This window comes from Salvia miltiorrhiza, chromosome 6 (genome assembly GCF_028751815.1).
Source record: "Salvia miltiorrhiza cultivar Shanhuang (shh) chromosome 6, IMPLAD_Smil_shh, whole genome shotgun sequence".
Lineage (NCBI taxonomy): Eukaryota > Viridiplantae > Streptophyta > Magnoliopsida > Lamiales > Lamiaceae > Salvia > Salvia miltiorrhiza.
The window spans coordinates 4,987,163-5,011,157 of record NC_080392.1 but is presented as its reverse complement, the minus strand read 5'-3'; the positions used below and the strand labels follow the sequence as shown (position 1 = coordinate 5,011,157).

General features: G+C 37.0%; 2 protein-coding genes across 2 annotated transcripts; one reads left to right on the top strand and one right to left on the bottom strand.

Moving 5' to 3' along the window:
* On the top strand, positions 1-19,529 carry LOC130988127 (dicer-like protein 4). The gene is given in 26 exon segments (XM_057911901.1): positions 1-400; positions 2,946-3,123; positions 3,433-3,543; positions 5,961-6,101; positions 6,218-6,290; positions 7,455-7,495; positions 7,757-7,900; positions 7,980-8,096; positions 8,500-8,641; positions 8,866-8,962; positions 10,146-10,182; positions 10,184-10,333; positions 10,531-10,691; positions 10,781-10,987; positions 11,500-11,756; positions 11,834-12,108; positions 12,184-12,611; positions 13,071-13,165; positions 13,595-13,803; positions 13,954-14,163; positions 16,602-17,057; positions 17,142-17,414; positions 17,843-18,169; positions 18,484-18,733; positions 18,812-18,926; positions 19,072-19,529. Coding segments are annotated over 26 exon segments (4,782 nt in total). The 5' UTR covers positions 1-263; the 3' UTR covers positions 19,223-19,529.
* On the bottom strand, positions 19,462-23,588 carry LOC130988128 (ATPase 8, plasma membrane-type). The gene is made up of 10 exons (XM_057911902.1): positions 23,441-23,588; positions 23,119-23,337; positions 22,011-23,033; positions 21,817-21,921; positions 21,240-21,549; positions 20,638-21,154; positions 20,396-20,567; positions 20,119-20,301; positions 19,868-20,037; positions 19,462-19,782 (listed from the first exon to the last, which is right to left on the bottom strand). Exons 1-10 carry the CDS (start codon positions 23,489-23,491, stop codon positions 19,686-19,688), a joined length of 2,847 nt encoding a protein of 948 aa, XP_057767885.1. The 5' UTR covers positions 23,492-23,588; the 3' UTR covers positions 19,462-19,685.
* Between the last annotated feature and the right edge of the window lie 407 nt (positions 23,589-23,995).

The following is a 23,995-nucleotide window of genomic DNA, read 5'->3' as shown; positions in this document are numbered from 1 at the left end:
TCATACACGTATCAGATTTCATGCTTTAAATGTAGCAGTAGGATTTCATAGTTTTAAATATGGTTGGACAGCACGTAGTGAGAATATATACAGATATGAACCACCTCCAACAAGCAAATATAGCAAACGAAAAGCCGCCATTTATTCCTCCGCTCTTCGTTGTTCTTGTCACATAACTCTGATTCCCTTCCCCCTCCATAAAGTGCAAAAAGAAAAGTCAGTTTCTTTTCTTACACAGCTACACCACCACCGTCAATTCAACCATGGAGATCGGTGGTGAGAAAATTGATTTTGCGGAAAAAGAGGTTGTAGACCAACTTTCAGCTCTCTCTCTCTGCGGCGCTGAAGAGCAGAAAAAATCCCTGCAACAGGAGAAAGATCCGAGAAGAGTTGCTAGAAAGTAAGCTTTCTTTTCTTTCTTCTTTTTTTTAAATTTTTTTTTCCATGAAGAAATAAATTTTTGTTATGTAGGTTTAGTATTTGCTGTATCTGTAGTGGCATTCGCTTTCTTATTTATATGCTGTTTTCCCTTTCCTTTTTTCTTTTGCGATTTTGTGAAGAGGAAAAAGTTCGAGTTCCGATCACTTAAAAATTTAGGACTGGAGTTGAAATGCTCTGTTTTTGTTTATGGTGTGAAGTTCTCTCTGTTTCTTAAAACACCCAAAAATTGCTTCGTTTAAGTCAGCGAGGAAACAAGATTAATTAGGATTTTTGATGCGCTTTCTTATTTATGCTCTGTTTCCTTTTCCTTTTTCTTTTGCGATTTTATGAAGGGGAACTTACTTATAAAGGTTAGGACTATAATTGAAGTGCTCTGTTTTTGTTTATGATGTGAAGTTGCTTCGTTTAAGTGTGTGAGGAAATAAGATTAATTGGGATTTTTGACGCCGTCTGTGCGCGTGAGAGAAATTTGCGTCAAATGTGAATACGTGACTTATCTCTACGAGATATAGAAAGCAAGGTTGTTGGGTGGGTCCCGCAGGTGGTGACTTCGGAAGAAAGTCATTTTGTGGACAAATATATAATTGTAATTAAATTAAATATGCAGGACCAAGTTACAATTTTAAAAACGAACTAGCGAGATTATATTTATGTATTTAAAATAATTTAGAATAGATAAAATGAAGGAGAAACAAAGTACATAAAATTTATGAGTCAGTTATATTAAATAAAGTAGGTATAATTACTATCTGAATTTTTATCTCATTTATATATATATATGTCACATTATTTTGTTTTTGGTATGGCGTGTTAGTCGAGTTGATATTTCATTATTTTGTGGAGTTTTTGTCCGCCCCGAAGAAAGGGCAATATAAAATCTAATTTGTGGAGTAACTCCTTTTGAGCATACTGCATACGTGTTTGATATTAAATTCACATTTTAGTATTATTTTTTTTGGTCATTAGTATTCCCTCCGTCCCAAACGAAATGTCCTGTTTTCCTTTTTGGGCTGTCCCAAACAAAATGTCCTGTTTCCCTTTTTGGCAACACACTCTCTCTCTATACTTAATATTTAAATAATTTACACCAACCCACTTTACCGACTTTATACACATTTCTTAATCTCCGTGCCGAAAAGAAAGAGGACATTTCGTTTGGGACGGAGGGAGTATTTAAATACATTAATTTTGGAGGTAGTATAATTTTACACATAATTTTTTTTTAAAATATAAAAAAATTTAATATTGTAACAAATTTACCACTTATTCAATTTTTGCCCAAATTATCAAATCAAAACGTCGATGCGTATTCATAGAACGTTTTAAAAAATGATATCGTATAGGACATCTCTAGACGAAGTCATTTTTTAAATCGTCTGATAAATTTACATCGACATTCCAACTTGCCACACAAGCTTTAATTTTGGCTAAATTAAATTTGTGGTAAAATTGCTACATCATTAAAATTCATGTATTTTTTTTTAACTCATTTCAAAGTCTATATGCAAAATTAGACTCTCCAAAAATTGGTGTATTTGGGCGTCAATAACTTTTCTTTCCTATTACTATTAACATTATATACTACTCCCTCCGTCCCACTTGAAGTGTCATGTTTCTTTTTGGCACGGTAATTTAAGAAAATGTTAATTAGATTGTTAAATGGTGTAGTGCAGAGTTGAAAAAGGTGATGTGTGCTCCAAAGATTCTCATTTTTTGAGATTTAACTTTTTCTATAAAGGAAAATAGGACATTTGAAATGTGACAACTCAAAAATAAAAACCAGATACTTGAAGTGGGATGGAGGGAGTTTAAATTTCCACACATGATTAATTAATTAAAAAATTCTCTCCTTCGTATTCAAAATGATAATCTATTTAAATTTGAGTAATTTATATCTAATTAACCCTAATATAACTTTTAGGTAAAAATCTTGTATTTAGAAATAATAGTGCTATTTGGACAAAATAAGTCCAGATAGAATTTGATTAAATACTTTAAAAAATAATTATATTTAAAATTTGGTTTAAAATAAAAATGAATTTTGTTAGTTTTATTATTTTATCCACATTGTAGTTTTTTTTTGTAATTTTTTAATAACTTTTTTATTTTTATTATTTTCAAAGTACAAAAACTATAAAAAAAAGTAATAGTAAAAATTTTATGTTTTTTCAAAATCACAATATGGAAGAAATAATAAAATTAACTAAATTATTTTTAAATTTAAACCAAAATTTTAGAATCAATCAATTTTTAAGATATTTAACCTTTTTTTATGGGGACAAATTTTGAAGAAATAGCACCCCTCGTTTAGAAAAGTTTGGGCCTATTTTAGGGGGAAAAAGAACTAGCTAGGACTAAAGAAAGCGTTAAATGCTTCAGCAAAGTTCCCCCAATTGCTGAGGATCCAACGGCGACTGCTACACTGGACAATATTTGTTCGTAGAAGAAGGCATTTAAATTTTAAAGGAGCAATGTGATTAAGTTATTAGACGCATGCAATGCAGGTATCAAACGGAGCTGTGTAAGAGAGCGTTGGAAGAGAACATCATCGTGTATTTGGGAACCGGTGCTGGAAAAACTCATATTGCTGTTTTACTTATGTATGAGATGGCTCACCTTTTCAAGAGCCCCCAAAAGAGTGTTTGCATTTTTCTCGCTCCTACAACTGCTTTGATTCATCAGGTTTGTCTCCTGGCCTGCTTTTCTTAACTTATTTTTCACTACAATATTTATAATCTTTTATGATAAATTCACTCTGATGATCATATTTTATACAATAAAGTTAGTTTGTATACTAACTACCTCGTTTCTTATAAATAACTTCATGTATATCTCCTTTAATTCCGTTACACTTGTAATGAACTTTTCTTCTGGATGATGTTGGCGCTTCCTTTACTTGTGTTCAATTTTGCATCGTTAATTATTTTTTGCCCTTAATCTTTTAACAAATATATATTTTTTCTTTGATTTCTTGTGCTTTCAACTCAAAAGCAAGCCAAAGTCATAGAAAAATCAGTTGATTTCAAAGTCGGGATCTATTGTGGGCGTACAACTCGTGCAAGGAGCCATGAAGACTGGGAAAAACAAATCGAGGAATATGAGGTCAGTTAGATTTCTTAATTAACTATTCAGCTCTGTTACTGTTACTACTCCCCTAAAAATTAAAAACCCATCGATAAATAATGAATGTAGAGTTTCTTTTGGAGCTGGGGTATAAACCGTATAATGAATGCAGACATTTGTTTATTTTACTCAAATTCCAGATTTTTTCATTAGAGCCTTCTCCTATATAGTTGACGGAAATTCTTCTTCTTTTTTTTTTTTTTGATATATAAAAGTTACGGAAATTCTTATTTTTGCATTTGCACAGCCACAGTCTACGTCATCTTGCCGCATACGACGGATACACCAACTTTTATTTTTCTAATTTTTTATTTTAGTAAATAATTTTTAATTTTATTTACATGAGAATGAATAGTTTCATATATTGGCTCATAGTCCCTCAACACTTGGCAGACCAATACTTCCTTAGGGTGCATTCTCTTTTATTGTAAATTTATCATGGAAAAACGAAGGATAAATAAAATTTTATCCTTTAAATCCTTCATTTCTTTTTCCACATTTTTTACTTGACCCTTACTCATTCTTCATTTACACTTCAAATGAGGAATAATATTATCACACCATTTTTGGAGGGATAATATTATCCCTTATTTGTAGTGTAAATGAAGAATGAGATATTATTCCTCATTTGAAGTGTAAATTAAATGAAGAATGAGTAAGGGTCAAGTAAGAAATATGAGAAAAGAATGGAAGGATTTAAAGGGTGAAATTTTGTATATTTTTCATTTTCCAATGATAAATTTACAACCAAAGACAACGCACCCTTAAAGTATAAAGGTAGCTCGGTTGAATATGTATTAGAGAGCTCTTCGAGCTTCCTTGCTTGCATCCTTTTGATTGCTTAGTATATCTCTTCCTTGCCGCACTCTTCTGGCATAAAAGACTAGACTGAATGAAGGATCGAGGAGTTAGCTAGGTAGAGGCTAAAAGGTGCCACTTCGACACTTATGATCTTTCTTATCCGAAGTTTCTTGATGGTGTTGTTCCATTGCCTCCAGCAAATGCAAGACACGAGTAGAAGGGGCAAAATTATAGGATTTGACATTTCCTGATGGTACTCTCCAAAGTATGTCTTTTTAAGAATCCATAGAGATGGGGTATTGATCTAGTCAAAATTTATCTACATTGCTCTAAATTCAATTTAATAATAGCTAGAATCCTGGGACATAGAAGCCTTGACATGCATTCCGAAGCCCTAAGGGCATGTTGATTCAAAGAAGGTCTTCTTCGTTATAGTACAAACATTCATTCGGAACCCCTAGCCCGGGAACCAACCATATCATACACGGGCAAAGGTCAATACCAACCATGCGAGCTATGACCACCGGCTACTTGTAGCAATGTACCATGAACTTCCTCAGTACATTTGGTGAAAGACGAGACAATGTAACTTCATCGGTTACATAAAATGCAGCATATCCTAACCCTTTTTCAAACGATTCACTACCGAAGTGAAGAAAAGGATCGATCAAGAAAAGGGGGTACTACGAGCCCTCTGCCCCACGCATCTAACCAGCTCGCGTGGTTCACCGGTTCCACCGACTAGACCCAACGAGTGATTCAGTCGAGACAGAGGTGCGCTTGAAGTGGGGGGTGTGCTGTCCCTATTGGGCTGGGCCCTTCCCCATAAGGCCCCACCGTCGGGGCATAAGCGCCCTCTTGCTACCCATATGCGAGGCGCCGTCTTAGCCTTCCTTGAAAAGAATCAAAGTAACACTTGGCAGGCCAGTACGGATATTCCGTTGAGGACGTTGGTAAGGAAAATTGTGACCCAATGAAGGTAGTATATGTTTTAAGAAAAAAATGTGGTAGTTATGTTTGAGTGGAAATTGGATCTCATATATTTTTGTAAATAATATGAGAAAAAGTTTGTGGGATCATTTTCAAATAAGTAAATGTAACAATTTTTAGGGAAATCCAAATATGATAATAAGATCACAATTTTCGGGGATGTAGAGAGTATTTATAAGTTTCAATACCAAATTACCACGTATCAAAAATCTTAGATGAGATTCTCTGTCTGACAATTTAGTGTGTAGCATCTTGTCTCACTGCTAATTTTTCTATTTTATAATTTTGTGTTATAAAAATAAAAATATTATTGTATGAAGGCTAAATGATCAAAATCTTAAGACTTCACGCACAAAAATTGTGATCATCACTAAAATATTTCCGAATTGCTCCTGAAGTTCAACTGGGATAGTAAATATACTGTGAGCACCTAAAGTGTTTCCAATTTGCCCAGCTGAATTCTAATTAGGTTTTGGATTCTACGATGTCTGTGATGGCGGGCGTGACTTTGCCGTTTTTGGCGCGGGAATCCATATGGTGGAATGGAAATGTCGATTCAACTCCTCCTCGCCCTTTAACAACAAATGCTATTGTATTTGTAACAGGTTCTTGTTATGACACCTGAACTAATGTTGCACTATTTAGCTCACTGCTTCATCAAGATGGAGCAGATTGCTCTTCTCATTTTTGATGAATGCCATCATGCACAACTAGATTGTGATCATCAATATGCTCAAATCATGAAGGTAATTAGTTAAAACCAATCGTCGTTTAAGTTGCTTCATTTTTTTTTTTCTTTTCAATGTATCAATTTTTGAATTCATAATAATCTATGAGTTTGCTGTTGAAATACTATGTCCAGATCTTCTATAAAGTGGATCTCGTGAAATGCCCGCGTATTTTTGGCATGACAGCATCACCGAAGCTGGGGAAAGGTAATCTCATGTTTTAGTGTTTTTAGAGCTTATTTTCAATTGCGTAGCAGCTAAAAAGAAGCAACTTTTTCCTAAACTGGATTGATTTAGAGGAAACTTGTAGATTTGGACCCACTTTTGGAATCATAATTGCTTAGTCAAAAAAGCAAAACGGAATCATAACTAGTACAAGATTCTAAGGGTGTAAAGAGTCGTAGGCCTGATCTGATGCTTATGTTTACTGACCTAGTTATTAATTTGAATCACTTGTACCATATGTATCATGTGTACTAGTTTTCTTATGAGACAGTCCTCTTTGGGGAATTTACTTTTTAGGATTAGCCTAGATAGATGAAAATAGTAAGGCTTCCCTTGTTTAATAAGATGGATTATGAACTTTGGGATATCCAAAGGCCCTTGATAATTTCTATCATTTGAGCTTATTTTGCTTGATTCCTATCCCGTTAAAAGGTGAGATTGAAGATATCCTAGTAATGAGGATAAAAATACTCAATCATGAAAAGTAAATACCCCCTTAATGGAGTATGTTCATACATGGAAAATACAATCTGCTCGGTCCTAATAACCTATTTTGTTATGGCCAAAGTGTAAGGAATTATCATGATGCACTTCCGCTCCACAATGGCTCCTATTTAACTTGGCACAAAGTTTTTAGGTAAGGTGAAAATGGTGAATTTCTTTTTTCCCGGTGCCTAATTGTCCTAACTCCTAATTAGTAGTGGTTGAGAATGTTAACTCACCATCTCATTTGAGGAAAAGAGCCTAATTTCTCGACATGACAATATCAGGAAGAGGGATGACAATTTGGGATAGGGGATTATTGTTACACTGTTACTCTACCATTTCAGGATCAAATAATATATTAAACAAATTGAATCCTTTGCCTTTTTCATTGTTTAATTCCATGTTTCTTCAGAGTAGTGGATGCTTGCAGTCCCATGAACTCAAGTTTAAATATACAACCAATCTTTCCCATGAACTCAAGTTTAAATATACAACCAATCTTTCTTTCTGCTGTTTTATTCTTTTCAACATTTGGCTCTTTTGTCTGTGATATTATTGTCTGAACATGTAGCGCATTTGTTGTCTTGATAATTTGGTGGTTGTTGCAATATTTATTTTCCGTCTTATTGATGGACTAATGGTCTTTCTTGTTTCTTTCAGGAGGCTCAATCGATGGTCTTGAGGCAATAATGCACTCAAAGGTACGTTTGGAGGATGGAATTTGAGACCTTTATATCTATTTATACTCTAGATAAATAAATATGTTGAAAACTTTGGGTAAAGCTACGCAGAGTATCAGTAGGTGGTTAAGATGCTAGGTGTCTCCCTCTCTTTCTCTTCCTCTTCCTCTTACTCTTACTCTTATGTAAATCTATCCTTTAATAGCTAGCCACATAGGTCTGGTCTACCCATCCTTTCCTATATCTCAAAAGTTTCATTATTGAAAACTTGCCTTTCAACAGGTGTGTACTTTTGAAGATGAGAATGAAGTGGAACAATTTGTTACATCCCCTAAAGCAATTGCTTATGAGTACGGTTCTACTGAGAAGAGCTTCTTGTGCCCTTACATGATTTACACTACAAAACTTGAGGAGATAAAAGACAAGGTATTGTGAAATTGTTTGACTTAGTTGATTATTCTTATGCTGCATGAAATATTAAATGGATCCCTCTGTGACATTCTAGTGTATGTTAACGCTTGGGGACACCAAGGTGGATCAGAGTACCAGGAAGTTGCTCCAAAAGCTGCATTCTGATTTAATATTTTTTCTGAGAAACCTTGGCATTTGGGGAGCATTGCAGGTAAGAATTGTAATACAAACAAACCTCTACCAATCATTTGACTTCTTTTAGTTTAATTATATAATGTTGTTTATTTTGCATCTGCTTTGTTGTTTATTAGCTGGTATAATTTTAGAGAGTTGCTATTTTCCTACATGCATTCTTATTATTCATTCCAATTTTGACCACCCTTTGGGCTTTTATACACTTGATACAAGTCTATTTGAGGCAGTATTTATATTTTTAGTTACCAGAAAAAAGAAGTTTATATTAAGTTATATGAGTCTAAAAAGCTTTTGACAACATATCATGTTTTCTTTTCCCATCCATGGAAGAACTGCTACCCACAAGGCATGTAGATTGCTATTTAGTCATTGATGACTTGTTACTGAATTTCTAAACTGCATTGTTTTTCACTCTGAAGGCAACATACTTTGCTATAGCTGGTGACAATAATGAGACTGCTGAACTGGTGGAGCCGCAAATCAGCTGCAGTGATGATTACGACATAAGGAAAAATTATTTGCATGAAGTTTCCTCTATCCTTGCATCTGATTGCACTAGAGGTTCTTAATAAATATGGTCTCTAGAAGCTCCAGTCCATTTATAACATTTGTTTTAAGCCTGTTCTGCTGGATTTAAGTCTATGCTTTCTGTCCTTTGATGTTAAAGAAACATCGGCATGCGTTATGACCTAGAACTATAAGGAGGATTATTTCCATTTATAAGGAGTTTGGTTAAGTTTATGAACTCTCAATTGTTTATTTCAAATTCTCTGTTATTCATGCAGGTGGCTTAGAAGCTGATATTACTTGTATTGAGGTTTTAGAGGAGCCTTTTTTCTCAGAAAAGATATTACGGCTTATTGAAATACTCTCCAGATTTAGGTTTGTATTTTGCTTGTTTGTTGAAAATTGTGAAGACTAAATTTCTCATCTCTCTCTTCCTGCTTGGGTGGGTGGAACGGGTTCATGAATTAATCTGTTTTCCCTTGTAGCTTGGTAGAAGGAATATACCTACTTTAAAGGACAGGGACTAAAACGTTTAGTCAGTGTTTGCCATTTGGACAGAGAGAGTTCCTCTTCTGTTGTAGTTTATCCTTTGAAAACTCAGCGGCGTTGTTTGCTGTTTGGACAGAGAGAGTTCCTCTTCTGTTGTAGTTTATCCTTTGATTATCTATATAATTACTCTTGGTTTGGTATTTGTGTCCGTGTTCTCTTTACTTCTATCATTTATCTTTAGGGTACTTGCATACAGATCAGCAAGCTATCTTTGTACGACTTATGCAGTCGCAAATTTTCCATCTATAATCTTTTTAAATATCTAGGTTGATGCCTATTTTATCATCTTTGAAATGGCATACACAACGACCACTTTGAGTCATATTAGTGTTAAATGTTATCAACCACAAATTTATATTCATTGGTTTTCTTTCTCTCTGTCTCTCTTGATATTCAAGTGTAAATCCTCTTTTTCTTTTTTTAATCTGTTTATATCTTAGAAGATTCTTTATGCTTAGTTATAATATAAGGGTGTGTTTGCTTTTTATCCCTCTAATTGGAGGGATAATATAATGAGGTATAAATTTATCACTTAAAGTGGGGACCACATTTTTTATATCTTGTTTGGTTTGAAGGATAATATATTTATCCACTCCTTATAGTGGTATAAAATTATACCACCCTTTCTTAGGTATAAAATTATCCCTTTCCCAAGGGATAAGGAGCTGCCCGGATTTTTTCATACATCAAAGCAAACGAGGTATAAGGTGGTAAATGTAGCTTATCCCTTAAACCTCAAAGCAAACACACCCTAACTTTATTTATCAATTTGAACAGCTAAGAAATCTCTTAAACCTCATGAATTCTTGCTTGACTTTGCAAGTTCTAGTGGAATAACCTACCTTTCTTTAAATCAAAGTTCTCCTTTGAGCTTGAATTTTATTGAGTGTGATTAATCACCAATATATTATGTCCCTTCTGATCTTTACTGGTAATCTTTTGTATGAAGATTACTTATGGCAGTTTATCATCATTTCAAATTAGCATGATATGATTAGTTTGCTTACAGGTTACAGCCAAGTATGAACTGCATAATATTTGTCAGCTAGAATTGCCACTGCAAGATCCCTCTCCAGGATCCTTCAAAATATAAAGGTTTTATCTTCTTGGAAATGTGATTTCCTCGTAGGAGTTCGCTCCGGACACATGTCACAAAAACATATGGATATCATTCTTGAGAAGTTCCATTCTGGTCAGGTAACTGTTTTTACAGGGTGATATGTTTTTTTTCATTGATTTGCTCACAAGAAAATTGTCTAAGTAAATATTTTGTTATACAAGCTTGTAATATTCTTTTCAGAATACTGATCTAATTGTTTTCCTGGAAGAATTATTTATAAGCACTTTTACTATAATTATTTTATTTATGTTTCCCTGATTGATTATTGTGGCAGCTAAACCTATTGGTTGCTACCAAAGTGGGTGAAGAGGGACTTGATATTCACACCTGTTCTCTTGTAATACGGTTTGATCTTCCAGAGACACTGGCTAGTTTTATACAATCAAGAGGCCGTGCCCGCATGCCCCAGTCTGAGTATGCATTTTTAGTGGACAGGTGCTTTCACTAAAAGCTTGCTCTATGTGAATTTGTTTTTGGTTTTTCAACTGAACAACATTTTATATCTTATACTTATGTGAGTACAGGAGCAACCTCAAGGAAGTCAAATTGATTCAGCAGTTTGTAAAAGAGGAAGCTCTGATGAACTTAGAAATTTCCTGCCGACAATCTCGTCTGCAAATAACCAATTTCAAGGAGAGAACCTATAAAGTGGACGTCACTGGTGCAACTATCAGTTCTGTAATGAGTGTTCCCTTGCTGCATCGCTATTGCTCATCACTTCCACGTGACGAGTATGGTTCCTAATGTGCTGTTAATATGTTCCTGTTGTGTTGGGGAAAAGTGCAATGTTAGTCACATAGGTAGGGGGTAGCAATTTAGTCCTAAAATCTTAAAAAATCATACAATTTCAGCTGTATTTGTCCTACTTTAAATATTCTATGTAAAACAGAAAATTTGGGATTTTAGCACACCATGGCTGGGATTTCAATGACTATACGACTTTAATCATGCAAATTTTTAAGTTATTAACAAATTTGTCCTGAAAAATTGAAGATTTTTTGCGACTCCCGTAAAAATGTTGGAAAGCTCCAAATTTTAAGTTTACTAGCCGGAAATAGGTGAAAAATTAGGTAAAAAAAGCACTGAAATTGCTCGATATTTGATGTTGTTGAAAGTAAAAATTCATGACTTGTGACTAGATACTACCCCCATAGTTATGGAATAAAAAATGCATCTACCTGTTCTATTGTTCTGTGGAGTCCTCACTATAAACTTATACTTGATGGTATTTTATCTTTGTTAGGTATTTCAATCCAAAGCCACGGTTCTTCTACCATGATCATCCTGATGGAAATATTTGCAGCTTAGTTCTCCCAGCCAATGCTCCATTTCGCCAGATTGGCAGCACACCCCAACCTTCAAAGGAGGCAGCCAAGAGAGATGCTTGTCTTAAAGCATGCCAAGCATTGCATGAAGTTGGAGCACTGACTGATTATTTATTGCCAGAGCAAGATGTTAATTATGAAGATCTGGACTTATCTGATTCTGACAATGAGGAGGGTCAGTGGACATCACTATTTATACATTCACAATCGTTACAATAAGCACATTATAGCAAAATTTCAAACTTATTGCAGATGTTGAATCACGATTTGAACTCCATCAGATGCTTGTTCCTGCTGCACTCAGAGTACCATGGACAGAAGTGGATGATTTCTGTACTTTTAGTTGCTATTACATGAAATTTAATCCTATTCCGGCAGATAGGACATACAGAAAGTTTGGTCTTTTTGTGAAAGAGTCACTGCCAGAAGAGGCTGGTAATTTGAGCCTTGATCTTTGTTTGGCAAATGGTAGAATGGTGAAGACACAACTTATTCCTTCTGGAGCTTCTACATTTGATAAAGCTGAGGTGAAGTCTTTTATTTTATATCCAAAATAGTTCAGCAATTATCTGTATTCAGAATCTGATATATGAACTCAACAGATTGCATTAGCAGAGACATTCCAGAAGCTATTTCTCAAGGTTCTTGTTGACCGGCATGAATTCAGAGCAGAATATGTGTCTCTAGAAGATAATAGTGTCTGCAAGTCTAACTTGTCGACCTTCTACCTATTGCTTCCTGTTGTGGAGCACGACCATGACAGATTTTCTGTAGACTGGACACTAATAAGTAGATGTTTGTCTTCACTGATTTTCAAACACACGAGCAGTGATGTGGAAGATGATATCTGTCAAGTAACGGGTTACTTGCATCTTGCCAATGGCTGCACAAGTTTCAATTCTACATTGAATAGTTTGGTATATCTGCCATGCAAAGACACATTTTTCTTTGTTTCAGATATCTTGACAGAGAGAAATGCGCATGACTCATATAATGATTCATCAAGTCATGTGGAGCACTACTCCGAGTTGTAAGTTCTCCAACTACTGTTTCTATTAGATAACTAATTGTCATTTCCAATCTTTTCCACATAAAGCCAATAACTTCCTTTCCTTTTATCAACTTAGGCAGCAAGCCGTGATCTTCAGTTTCTTAGTTACTTGAATCAGGAACTCAAATGGCCTTTGGCAATGTAACTTTGGTATTATTTTCTAGTTAGTTGGTCGAAGTCTTTACCTGCCTGCATGCATTGAGTTTCCATGCCTTATACTGTTAGTGTTTAAGGCTATGCTAACGGCTTATTCCTCAATATGGCTTGATCTCTTGTAACTTACTTGCACGGTTGCACCTGCAAGTTCCAAGACTGAGTTTTGGGATACAATATGTCTGAGTTAATTTATACCTATTACATGACTTAGTCATGATACGAGAGCATTATGGGGTTGTGATTTCATTTTCAGCTCTTTGTAATAGTTAATTTTGTTTATAGGTATGATATTGATCTAAAGTATCCACATCAACCTCTTTTGCAAGCGAAACCACTTTTTCTCTTGAAAAATTTGCTGAGGAAGAAAAATCAATCAGGTATATTTTTTACTTACACGATTCATGGGGTAGAAACTGAATAACGAGATAGGGAACTTGTAATCTCATAAGCTAGTACAGTATTTAATGCATTCCAGGAAGCCACATCAACAATTTCCTTCTTGCTCAGCATTCTTCACTTTATTAGCCTGCATAGAGAGATAGGGTCCTTGTACATCTCTTTTGTTCATGTGCTGCGTGTATTTGCCCAGAACCTTCGTATATACGTATGTGCTAACCATTTGGTTAATATATCCAAATCTGTTGCTTAGCATTATGTGCTATATTATTTATCAAATATCATATTTATTTCCTTTTTCTGTGTAATTGAATACTTCTTCTGTTGGGGCTTGCTGATGTTTGGATTAGTTTTTTATCTTCTCATTATAAATTAGACAATTAGATCACTTATCAATATTTGTACTTCAGGAGAATGGCGAGAAAAAGAGGAATACTTTGTCGACTTACCTCCGGAGCTTTGTGAATTGAAAATTGTTGGTTTTTCTAAAGATATCGGAAGCTCATTGTCCCTGTTACCATCAATCATGCACCGACTTGAAAGCTTCCTTGTGGCCGTTGAACTGAAGGACAAGTTAAGTGCTTCATTCCCTGAGGGGGCAGAAGTAACTACTAATAGAGTAAGTGCTATCTTAGAATTAGTATGTATGGATTTTCAAAGTTCAGTAACTTCAGATCTCCTTTGTCCACCATCAAGGTCTAACGTTGCAGTTTATCCTGTTTTTTGATAGTTAAGGAGTTGTTAACCATTTATTTAAAATTGGATGCAGATTCTTGAAGCAATTACGACTGAAGGATGTAGTGAGAACTTTTCTCTCGAAAGGCTTGAAATACTTGGTGATGCATTTCTCAAGTTTGCAGTGGGTAGATATCTTTTTCTTAAGCATGATGCTCTAGATGAGGGACAGCTAACAAGAAAGCGGTCAAAACTAACTAACAATCATAATTTACTCAAGCTGGCAAAGCTGAAAAATTTACAGGTAATTGCTGTATATCTTTTTTTCGTTCTTTTTTGTCCGAGTTGCAAATTTTTTGACTTATTCTGCGACAACCATTTCCACAAATGTCACTTCATACCTGAAGTCAATGTCCTTTTACATTGATGTTTCCATTTATTTTCGATAGGAAACACCACAAACAATTGTTTGGATACCTTCCATCTATAAAGATTATATACTTCATTTACAATGAGCCTCACAACTAAGCGGAGGAACAATGCATTGATTTAATTCAAATACTTTCCACTTATGTGTATGTTCTGGTAACTAACGTATGTGATATTGTTTGACCTTTACATCATGTGTTGAAAATTCAATAAGTGTGCCTAGGGAACAGGGCATTCTAGGCTGTCTTTCATAATAGAAGTAGGGGAAATATAAGGTTGTTTATTGAATAGGACTTAGAAAGATACAAAGAGATACCGGGTAATACTATCATATTAGAAGGCCAGCCCTTTGTAAGCTAAATTATTCACGAATTTCCTCCATTATTCCTACGTCAACCAGCTTTTTTTACTCGTGGACAACAAGAATGTAATATCCCCCTAGAATAAGCTAATTGAATAGTAACTATAAATAATCTTATCAATTAATTGATTTTATTTTCCTTCATTGGTAATCCTCCAAGTCAAGAGATTCTTATTGCTAAGCCCTTGAAACAGCCTTGAGTTGTTATATGGAAGACCATTCTAAGTCAACCATGATCTGTAAGATCTATTCGTTATCATCCTTTCCAACAACGATTTCTTGCATCTATTGCATTAGTGAAAATCAGAAAGCTCAACAACATGCACCACATGAGCCATAAAGGTGCACACATACTCATCAATCATCCCAATCTGCTTAGTTTTGGTCCAGGACTCAGAAAGGAATTTGCCATATTATCCCCATACAGACAACTAATCATAATTAACCTGTTTCCACGTCATATATAGGTAACAAAAATGAATGTAATTTAAAATTTGTATACTTTATAAAGTATAGTTGACGAGAAAGGAGGAAATGAACCAAAAAATTGCCATATTCAACTTTGAAGTAGGAACAAAGTGTTAAACTACTATTATTATCAAACTTCAAGTCTTCAATATCAAATAATCAAATAGTCAAATATGAGTTTCTCTACATAACTAACCATTTATAGGCATAATCTGTATTCATGAATGTATGTAGAAAGTGGAAACATAACATCCTTAAATATGGCTCATCTACTTGTGCCTGTAATTTTAAACGTGCACGACTCTTGCAATACTTAGAATATGTGGATGAGTAATATATGGTTGAAAAGATAATTGCATTAACTTTCCAGTTGTGAATTGAAGTTTTGAAAGAAAGTTATGACCAAAACATTGAAGCCTCCTAGCTTGAAAAGCTAGTAGTTGAACCGGTCCAGCCTGAAAAGCTTGAAGTCATTTTCGGTTATATGTTTTTTCAAATTCTAACTCTTTTTTTTTCTCGATTCGGGTCAACTCATCGATTTTGGGATGAACTGACTTCCTTAATAGTCATAATCGACGTGGGTGAAAAGGATAAAAAGAAAAAGAAAATGCAATTATGTTTTGCGACCAACAATACTCGATCGTTGCACTTCTAGGTTGAAGATGCGGAAAATACCACTAGGCTATGCCTACAATTTTGTTAAATTTCCATAAAAATATATTTATCTATACATATAAAATGTGCTGCCTTCTCAGGCTAAGTGCTAGCATCCTTTGGCTGCCTGACTAGCACCTAGCAATTTCTGAACATTGTTGTGAATGAAGTGAAAAAATGAAGCAAGTAATAAATCTGATCCCTTGTCTGAATCCTCATAGGCTTGGCCTTTTAAACAGCATGACTAGCTGCAAAAAAGAAACCCTCACTATGACTAAATCTTGGCAACCCCATTATGAATAAAAGTAACTATCTGCGACATGACATTTAAATAGCTGTGCACAACTGTCACTAGAAGTTGTGTATTTGGTTTTGCCAGATATTAGCATTGGATTCTCTTTCCTAAACATTTTAATTCCATTAGAGTTTCTATGTTTACATAAGAATTCCTGTTAATACTACTACATTTTTTATGAAATAAATGAATGCAATATTACCATTTGATGCACATTTCCTAGTAAGTTAATAATTTGACACTACTTCTCAAGGTATGTATCAAAACACTTATTCATGTTTCCTATTGGATTCAAGCATTTAGCTTATTCCTCATTGAGTTTAAACTGCTCCAGTTTTAGATCAAAAGCTGGATCAAACAAAAACAAAACTAAGTTATTCATGATTTCATTTTCTTCTTATAATTGCTTAACTTGGAAATATTTCATGGATCCAGGCTGCACATTTGATGATGATTGAAAATTATCTGAGGAATGATGTTTCTGTGTTATTCTGATGCTGAAATGTTTTATTTTGTGCAAAAATATGTGTCCCAGGTATATATACGTGATCAAACACTTGAGCCTTGCAAATTCTTTGCATTTGGTCGTCCTTGTCCACTAACTTGCAATGAGGAGACTGAGGAAAGTATACACCCTCAATTTATTGTCAAGAAAAATGGGGCAAAGTTCGAAGTTAGGTGCAGCAAATCCCATCACTGGTTGCATAAGAAGACGATTGCAGATGTTGTTGAGTCACTCACTGGAGCTTTTATAGTTGACAGTGGCTTCAAGGCAGCAATTGCATTTCTTAATTGGATGGGGATACAAGTAGATTTTTCACATTCACAATTGGATACAATCTGCTCCATGAGTAGGGCGTTTCTGCCTCTTGCCAATATGCTGGACGTTAGTGCAGTAGAAAAATTTTTGGGACATGAGTTTACCCACAAAGGTCTGCTCATTCAGGCTTTTGTCCATCCGTCTTTCAACAATTTTGGAGGTTGCTATCAGGTATGGATTCATTTTTACACCAATGTTAAATTTACTTAATATCCAACTTCTCTTTCCAAGACATATTTACCTTTTTGGTATCAGAGACTTGAATATCTTGGCGATGCTGTATTGGATTATGTGGTCACTTCATACCTGTATTCAACATATCCAGAATTGAAACCAGGCCAGTTAACTGATTTGAGATCTATGTCAGTGAGCAACCTTTCCTTTGCTGACGTAGCAGGCCGCTGGTCCATGCACAAATTTGTTATATGTGACTCTAGTGCTCTCCGTGAATCAATGACTAAATTTGTTAATGAAATTGGGAATTCAGCATCTGAGACAGAGCATATAGAAGAGAGAACTTTCCCAAAGGTAATCTTTCTGCATCTTATATGTAAAGTAATCTATATTTGTACTCTGATAAGAACATATCGTTCTGATATCTTCAACTAAGAGGATGCTTGGGTGACCTTTAAAGCTCTTTGAAAAAAAATATAAGATGTTTTACTGCTTATAATTACATTCAAACTTCAAAGTATTTGACAACCATATAATGAGAATCCATAGATGCCACAATCTTTGATTCCATTTCCTTTGGGGGCCAGGTTTCATCAAACTAATCAAATAGATTCCAAACTGCTACGGTGCTACCGTACTTATTATTCCATTTCTTTCTGTACAATTATTCCATGTTACTGTTAATGGTTTAAAAGGGTTTGATTGTGTAATTAATTGTTGTTAAAACTTCTCATGTTGTAGCAGCAATGCATACTAACTTGCAGTTTGCCAAAACCATTCAGGTTCTTGGTGACTTGGTGGAGTCCTGTATGGGTGCCCTATTTCTTGACACAGGGTTTGATTTGAACTATTTGTGGAAGATTGTGCTGTCCCTCCTTGATCCTGTTGTTAACACTTCCAAGATGCAGTTTAACCCCCTTAGGGAACTTAAAGAACTTTGCCAATCCTATAACTGGGATTTGCAGTTCTCTAAAGTGAAGAAAGATGGTGAATTCGTGGTTGAAGCTAAAGTTGACAGTGCTGAAGTTTCTGAAACTGCTTGTGCATCCAATGTAAGTGGAAAAACTGCGAAGAAAATTGCTTCAAGACAATTAGATGAACATTTGAAGGTAAAATTCTTACTTAATCCACTGTCATTAATTTGTTTATAGTGTCTTTCTGCTTCTAGTTACATGAAGCAGCCTTCTAATATGGAATTTTGCTTTCCAGTAGAATGCACAATAATGATATAGTTATGCACAAAACATGCACAAGTGCGATGAAATGAGAAATGAAGTGCGGTTTATGATAGATGATCAGAATTGGTTTTGGAAACTGTTTTTGGTGATTGTAGAGGAAACATGTTTTCCATGTTGAGGAACTAGTAATGCATGTGAGCATTTTCCTTCTCTTTTTCTTATTTTAATAGACACTGGTTGTTCAGGCGCTTGGTTACAGCTCCAAGTCTAAATCTCTAAAAGATGTGCTTAGAGAAAGTAGAAGGCTGGAAGCAATGTTGATTGGATACAATGAAGTTCCTTCAATACCTAAGTTGGTGGAAGTGCAGCAATACGGAAAGCCTCTTCCACTGGACCTTCTTCTGGAACCCAGCGTTCAAGAAAATGGCTGTGGCAGGGATTCTCCAGGTATCCCTGTATATAATGCCTCAGATTCTGCTGATCTGCACAAAACAGGTACTGTTTTAAGCGACTTTTGATAGTTTTTTTTTATAGCATGTTTTTCATACCTGTACTCATATAGTAATATTTCAGGTGCTACTTCCTCTGCAAACGCGAGGTCTTGTCTCAACAACATATGTACCGCGAAACACTGGAAGCCGCCTGTGTTTGATTGTTTGAAAGAAACAGGACCGCACCATTCAAAACAGTAAGTTATCTGCTTACTCAGTTATATTCCTTCATGACTTTGATCTTTCAGCTTTCTTATTATTATTTTCTTCTCATATTTTTGTTTGAGAAAAAATAAATAAATACAAGTTTTAGAAAAGTAGAACTCATGCACTATGTTTCAGGTTTGTGTACAAGGTCCAGATGCAAATCGCGGGAAAGCAGAACGAGGAGTTCAAGTTTATTGGAGAACCGCGGTTAAAAAAGAAAGACGCTGCTGAGAACGCAGCAGAAGGGGCTCTGTGGTACCTTAAACATGAAGGGCACATGCGATAGCTGTCGAGAATTAAGGTGTATATATTATAGCATCTTTATTCTTCTTTTTTCAAATAGAAATTTTCTATATAATTCGATAATTTAATACAATTACGGAATGATGCGATGTTGTATATGTTCTCATTTATAGTTGTAGCAGAAGTGTGCACAGAATGTACGTATCCGTGCAAAGAATGTGCAGGATTCGTGCATAATAAGCTAAAACAAATAAAGAAAGCACATAGTGAAAAGGTAAAAGGTAGAGAGAGAAGCAGTGAAACATGTATTATAAATGATTTTTCATATATTTCAGACATTCATCCAAACATATCCAATTATTTATCATCTCATCAAACGAAAGAAACAGATGAATATCAGTGGAGAAGTGTGTCTGTCTATATGTATATCGTGCTTCTTCAATTGTCAACAATCCGATCCATCGATTCTCCCACGCCTCAGATCTGAATCAGTTCATGCTCACTCTTCACACAGTGTAGTGTTGCTGGATAGTTTCGATATCCAATCCCTTGAGCTTCACCATTGATTCAACATGTCCCTTAAGTGTGTGGATTTCCCTCAGCCTGAAAACAAGAAAGAGAATTTAGGATTCAATAAAATGAAGAAATCAGGTGTTTTGAACAAAAAAGAAAACTTGAAGGAAAGCACCTTGCAACTTCAGCTCTTCTTCTTGCCTGCTCCGCGATAACAGATAGCTCGGAGTTATCTTTGTCGTAGAACTCCGGTGCAGTGGACAAGCCATGGAGGCTACGTTGAGCCACGGCCCATTGCGCCTCTCTCTCCCCCCTCCCGTAGTCCTTCTTGGTAGTGAAAGCGGTCTATTTCGACATGACATGAACACGATCAAGAATCGTTGCAGGGAAATCGAGAGAAAAAGTAGACACAATTTCATTAATTACCTTATTCTGGATCATGGAATCCCAAGCTTTACCAGACAAGGCAAGGCGAATGAGGAATTTGAGGATGTCGAGTGGGAAATAAGTGACAATGCTGTAGATCCAGATCACTCCAGCCCACCCCCATCCAATGCCTTTGATTCTGGCGAATTCCCAGTCGGCATAAACAGCAATCACCGTCGCCACCTGCAATAAGAAAATCACAGGATGATGGAGTCATAGCAGTTTGATTGAGTGAGAGCAATGACAAATTTTGTTGCAGCAAGAAATACAAACTCACCAGCTGTGCTGCGAGGAAAGCAAAAACTAGGAGGAGACCTGGGCGTTCCACAAAAGACCAGCTACGTGACCTCGTGACGAAGATGAGTGCTTGACTGATGATGCTCACTTGAAGATACAGTGCAGCTGTAAGCTCATCTGGACTTTTCCTCAGAGATTTCACTTTGAAAATCCACCTGAAACCAAACCAACAAAAATATCAATTCCTTAGCTTAGCAAATCACGGCTATGTATCTTTGACTTACAGAGAGATAGTCAGTATCAGATGCGAGGTAGAAGAAGATGACGGTGACGAGAGCCATGTAAGTCCCAAGAACAATGCCGGTGGCGAAGATCTCGTTGAGCTTCCAGGAGTCCGGCATGGGAGATGGCTTCACTTTGTCCTTGGCGATGGTCATGATGGTCCCGTCGTTGAGGATGGCGATGATGAGAACCATGAACGGCGAGAAGTCGAACTTCCAGATCAGGGCAATCAGCATGAAACCCATCACGATGCGGATCGTGATCGACACTGCGTATATGGTGTAGTTCTTCATCCTCTGGAAGATGGCGCGGCTCGTCAGCACCGCGCTCACGATCACGCTCAGCCCCGGCTCCGTCAGGACTATGTCCGACGCGCTCCTCGCCGCGTCCGTCGCATCCGCAACGGCAATGCCGATGTCGGCCTTCTTCAGCGCCGGAGCATCGTTCACGCCGTCTCCGGTCATGCCGCAGATGTGCTTTCTCTCTTGCAGTTTCTTCACAATCTCGTATTTGTGCTCTGCGCATCATCAACAAGTTAAGAAGCTCTACTTAATTGGTTTTCGATAATATATATATATATATATATGTTTGAAGATTGTTGCCTGGGAAAACTCCGGCGAAGCCGTCGGCTTTCTCGATGAGTTCCTCAACTGGGATAGAAGCAATGGACTCATCTTTGCTCTGTCCAAGAAGTGAGGAAGATGGATACATGTTGGTGCCCATGCCTAGCCTCCGCCCGGTTTCTTTACCGATGGCCAGCTGATCACCGGTGATCATCTTCACGTTCACGCCCAGCTCCAAAGCTCGCTTGATCGTCTCTGCACTGTCGTGCCTCGGAGGATCAAACAAAGGCAGCAGTCCCACAAATTCCCATGCCTCGCCGGCGCTCTCTTTCGATTTCTCCGAGATTGTCTGAAACATCATACACATACTGTCACTTATCCTACTTTTCTTTTAATTTCTCTTATATATATATAGAGAGAAATGTTCTATTGAAAAATTAGATGTTTTGCGAAATTGAAAAATGTTGAACAGATGTATTTATTTAATATGTTGAACACTCTAGAATTCTAATCCTGCTTGTTCATCAAAATTATTATTCTGTTCAACGATTCTCAATTTCGGAAAATATTTAATTTCTCAATAGAATCTAACCATATATATATATGCATCGCTCACCTGCCATGCAACGCCAAGAGCTCGAAGGCCGCGGTTTGCGAAGTTGTCGATGATCCGGTGTGCCTTCTTCAAGGCTTCCCCTTTGAGGCCACAGAGCTCAATGATCTAACAAAATTGAAAAGGGACATGGTTACTTAACTAGGTCATACATACTCATGCATGCATTTAACTGGAAATTAAAGATGATTAATTACTTGCTCGGGAGCTCCCTTGCTGGATCTGTGCCAGTCTCCATTGGAGTCATAATAGGTGATGGCAGTGCGCTTTTCGACGGGATTGAAGGGCAGGAAATGCACCTCCGTGATCCCCGCTCTCGCCTCCTTAGGATCCGCAAGCATGTTTACAATGGAAGCATCAATGGCGTCCTGGTTCTCGACCCTCGAAGCCCGGGCGGCGTGCAGCATCAGCGCCTCCGCATCCATGTTGTCGGGGAACACCTCGATCAGAGCCTTATCAACGGTGAGCTTGTTGAGCGTCAGCGTTCCCGTCTTGTCGCTGCAGAGCACATCCATCCCGGCCATCTCCTCAATGGCCGTCATCCTCTTCGTGATGGCCCCTTGCTCCGACAGCCTGTGGGACCCGATGGCCATCGTCACCGACAGCACCGTCGGCATGGCGATCGGGATCCCCCCGATCAGCAGCACCAGCAGGTTGTCGATCCCGTCCCTGTACCTCCTCTGCTGGATCGGGTACATTACGATGATCTCGATCACCATCCCCACCGCGATGGAGCAGATGCAGAAGTTGCCGATGGCAGTCAGCACCTGCTGGAAGTGTCCCACGTTGTTGGTGCTATCAACGAGATGAGCCGCCTTGCCGAAGAAGGTGTGGACCCCGGTGGCGATGACGACGGCCTCGATCTCGCCCTGCTTGCAGGTGGAGCCGGAGAAGACCTCGTCGCCGGGGTGCCTGGTGACGGGGAGGGACTCGCCGGTGAGGGCGGATTGGTCGATCTTGAGAGGATCGCCGTCCAAGAGACGAGCATCGGCCGGAACAATGTCGCCGAGCTTCACACTGATCAAGTCGCCCGGGACAAGGATGGACGCGTCGTGCTCGCACCACTTACCATCTCTCAGAACCTTGCATTTGGGAGCAAGCCCAGCCATGAGAGCAGAAGCAGCATTTCCTGCATTGTTTTCCTCGATGAAACTAATGGTGGAGTTGATCACCAGCAACACCATAATGCCAACGAAGTCCTGCCAATCCGGAGGCTTCCCCTGCATATATGCACCCATTATTCCATTTTTAATTAATTATAACATATTAATTATTAAGGCTTCAAGTAATTATGATGAATCTTACGCCTCCATTGGCCAAAGCAATAGCCATGATAGCAGCAATCTCCATGACCCAAGAAAGAGGATTCCACATGAAGCCTAAGAATTTAAGAAACTTGCTATCCTTCTTCTCCTCCAACTTATTCGGCCCGAATATATGGAGCCGTTTTTCTCCTTCGGCTGAGCTCAATCCCTCCTTTGTACATTTCAACGCTGTGAACACTTCCTCAACGGGGATCTTCTCCTGTTATTCAACAACCATCAATCATCAACATTATATACATATATTCTATCCTTCTTCAAACCAATTGCAATTTGCATGCATGCAAATGCAAATAAACACTTACAAGATCGGCTGTTTCATTTCTTATATCTTCTAAGGAAATGTCGGGAGCCATGATAGGCTTTTTTTTTTTTTTTTTCAAGTGGAAAGAGATAATGAGATTAAGTCTCTAGTTATCTCTTTCCTTATTGCTTTGTGATTGCTAAGCAATAACTGGGTGCCCCCATGCACTGCCAAGAAATGAGCTCAATGAAGACGCCGTTTTCTGTCCAGACCAATGTTTCTTTTATAGATTTTGAATTATACCACATCCAACAATTTTTCCCTTCCATATTTAGTTTTTCTTTTTTTTTTCCCTCACAGATTATTGTCGAGGTTGAGAATTTTCTGGATTTACAAGTTTTCACCTTCAAATATGGATTGCCATTCACTACAACTTCATCAAATATGAATGGATAAGCTTATAAAGAAAAAAGATGTGTCGCCACACCATTAATATATATATGTAAATAGTTGTCAAATATGTCGCAATTAATTTCTCTTCGGCCTTTTCCTTTCCACTTACATTTCTTGGTTATAATTTTGAATAGAATATATTACCATCAAAAGTTGATCAAAC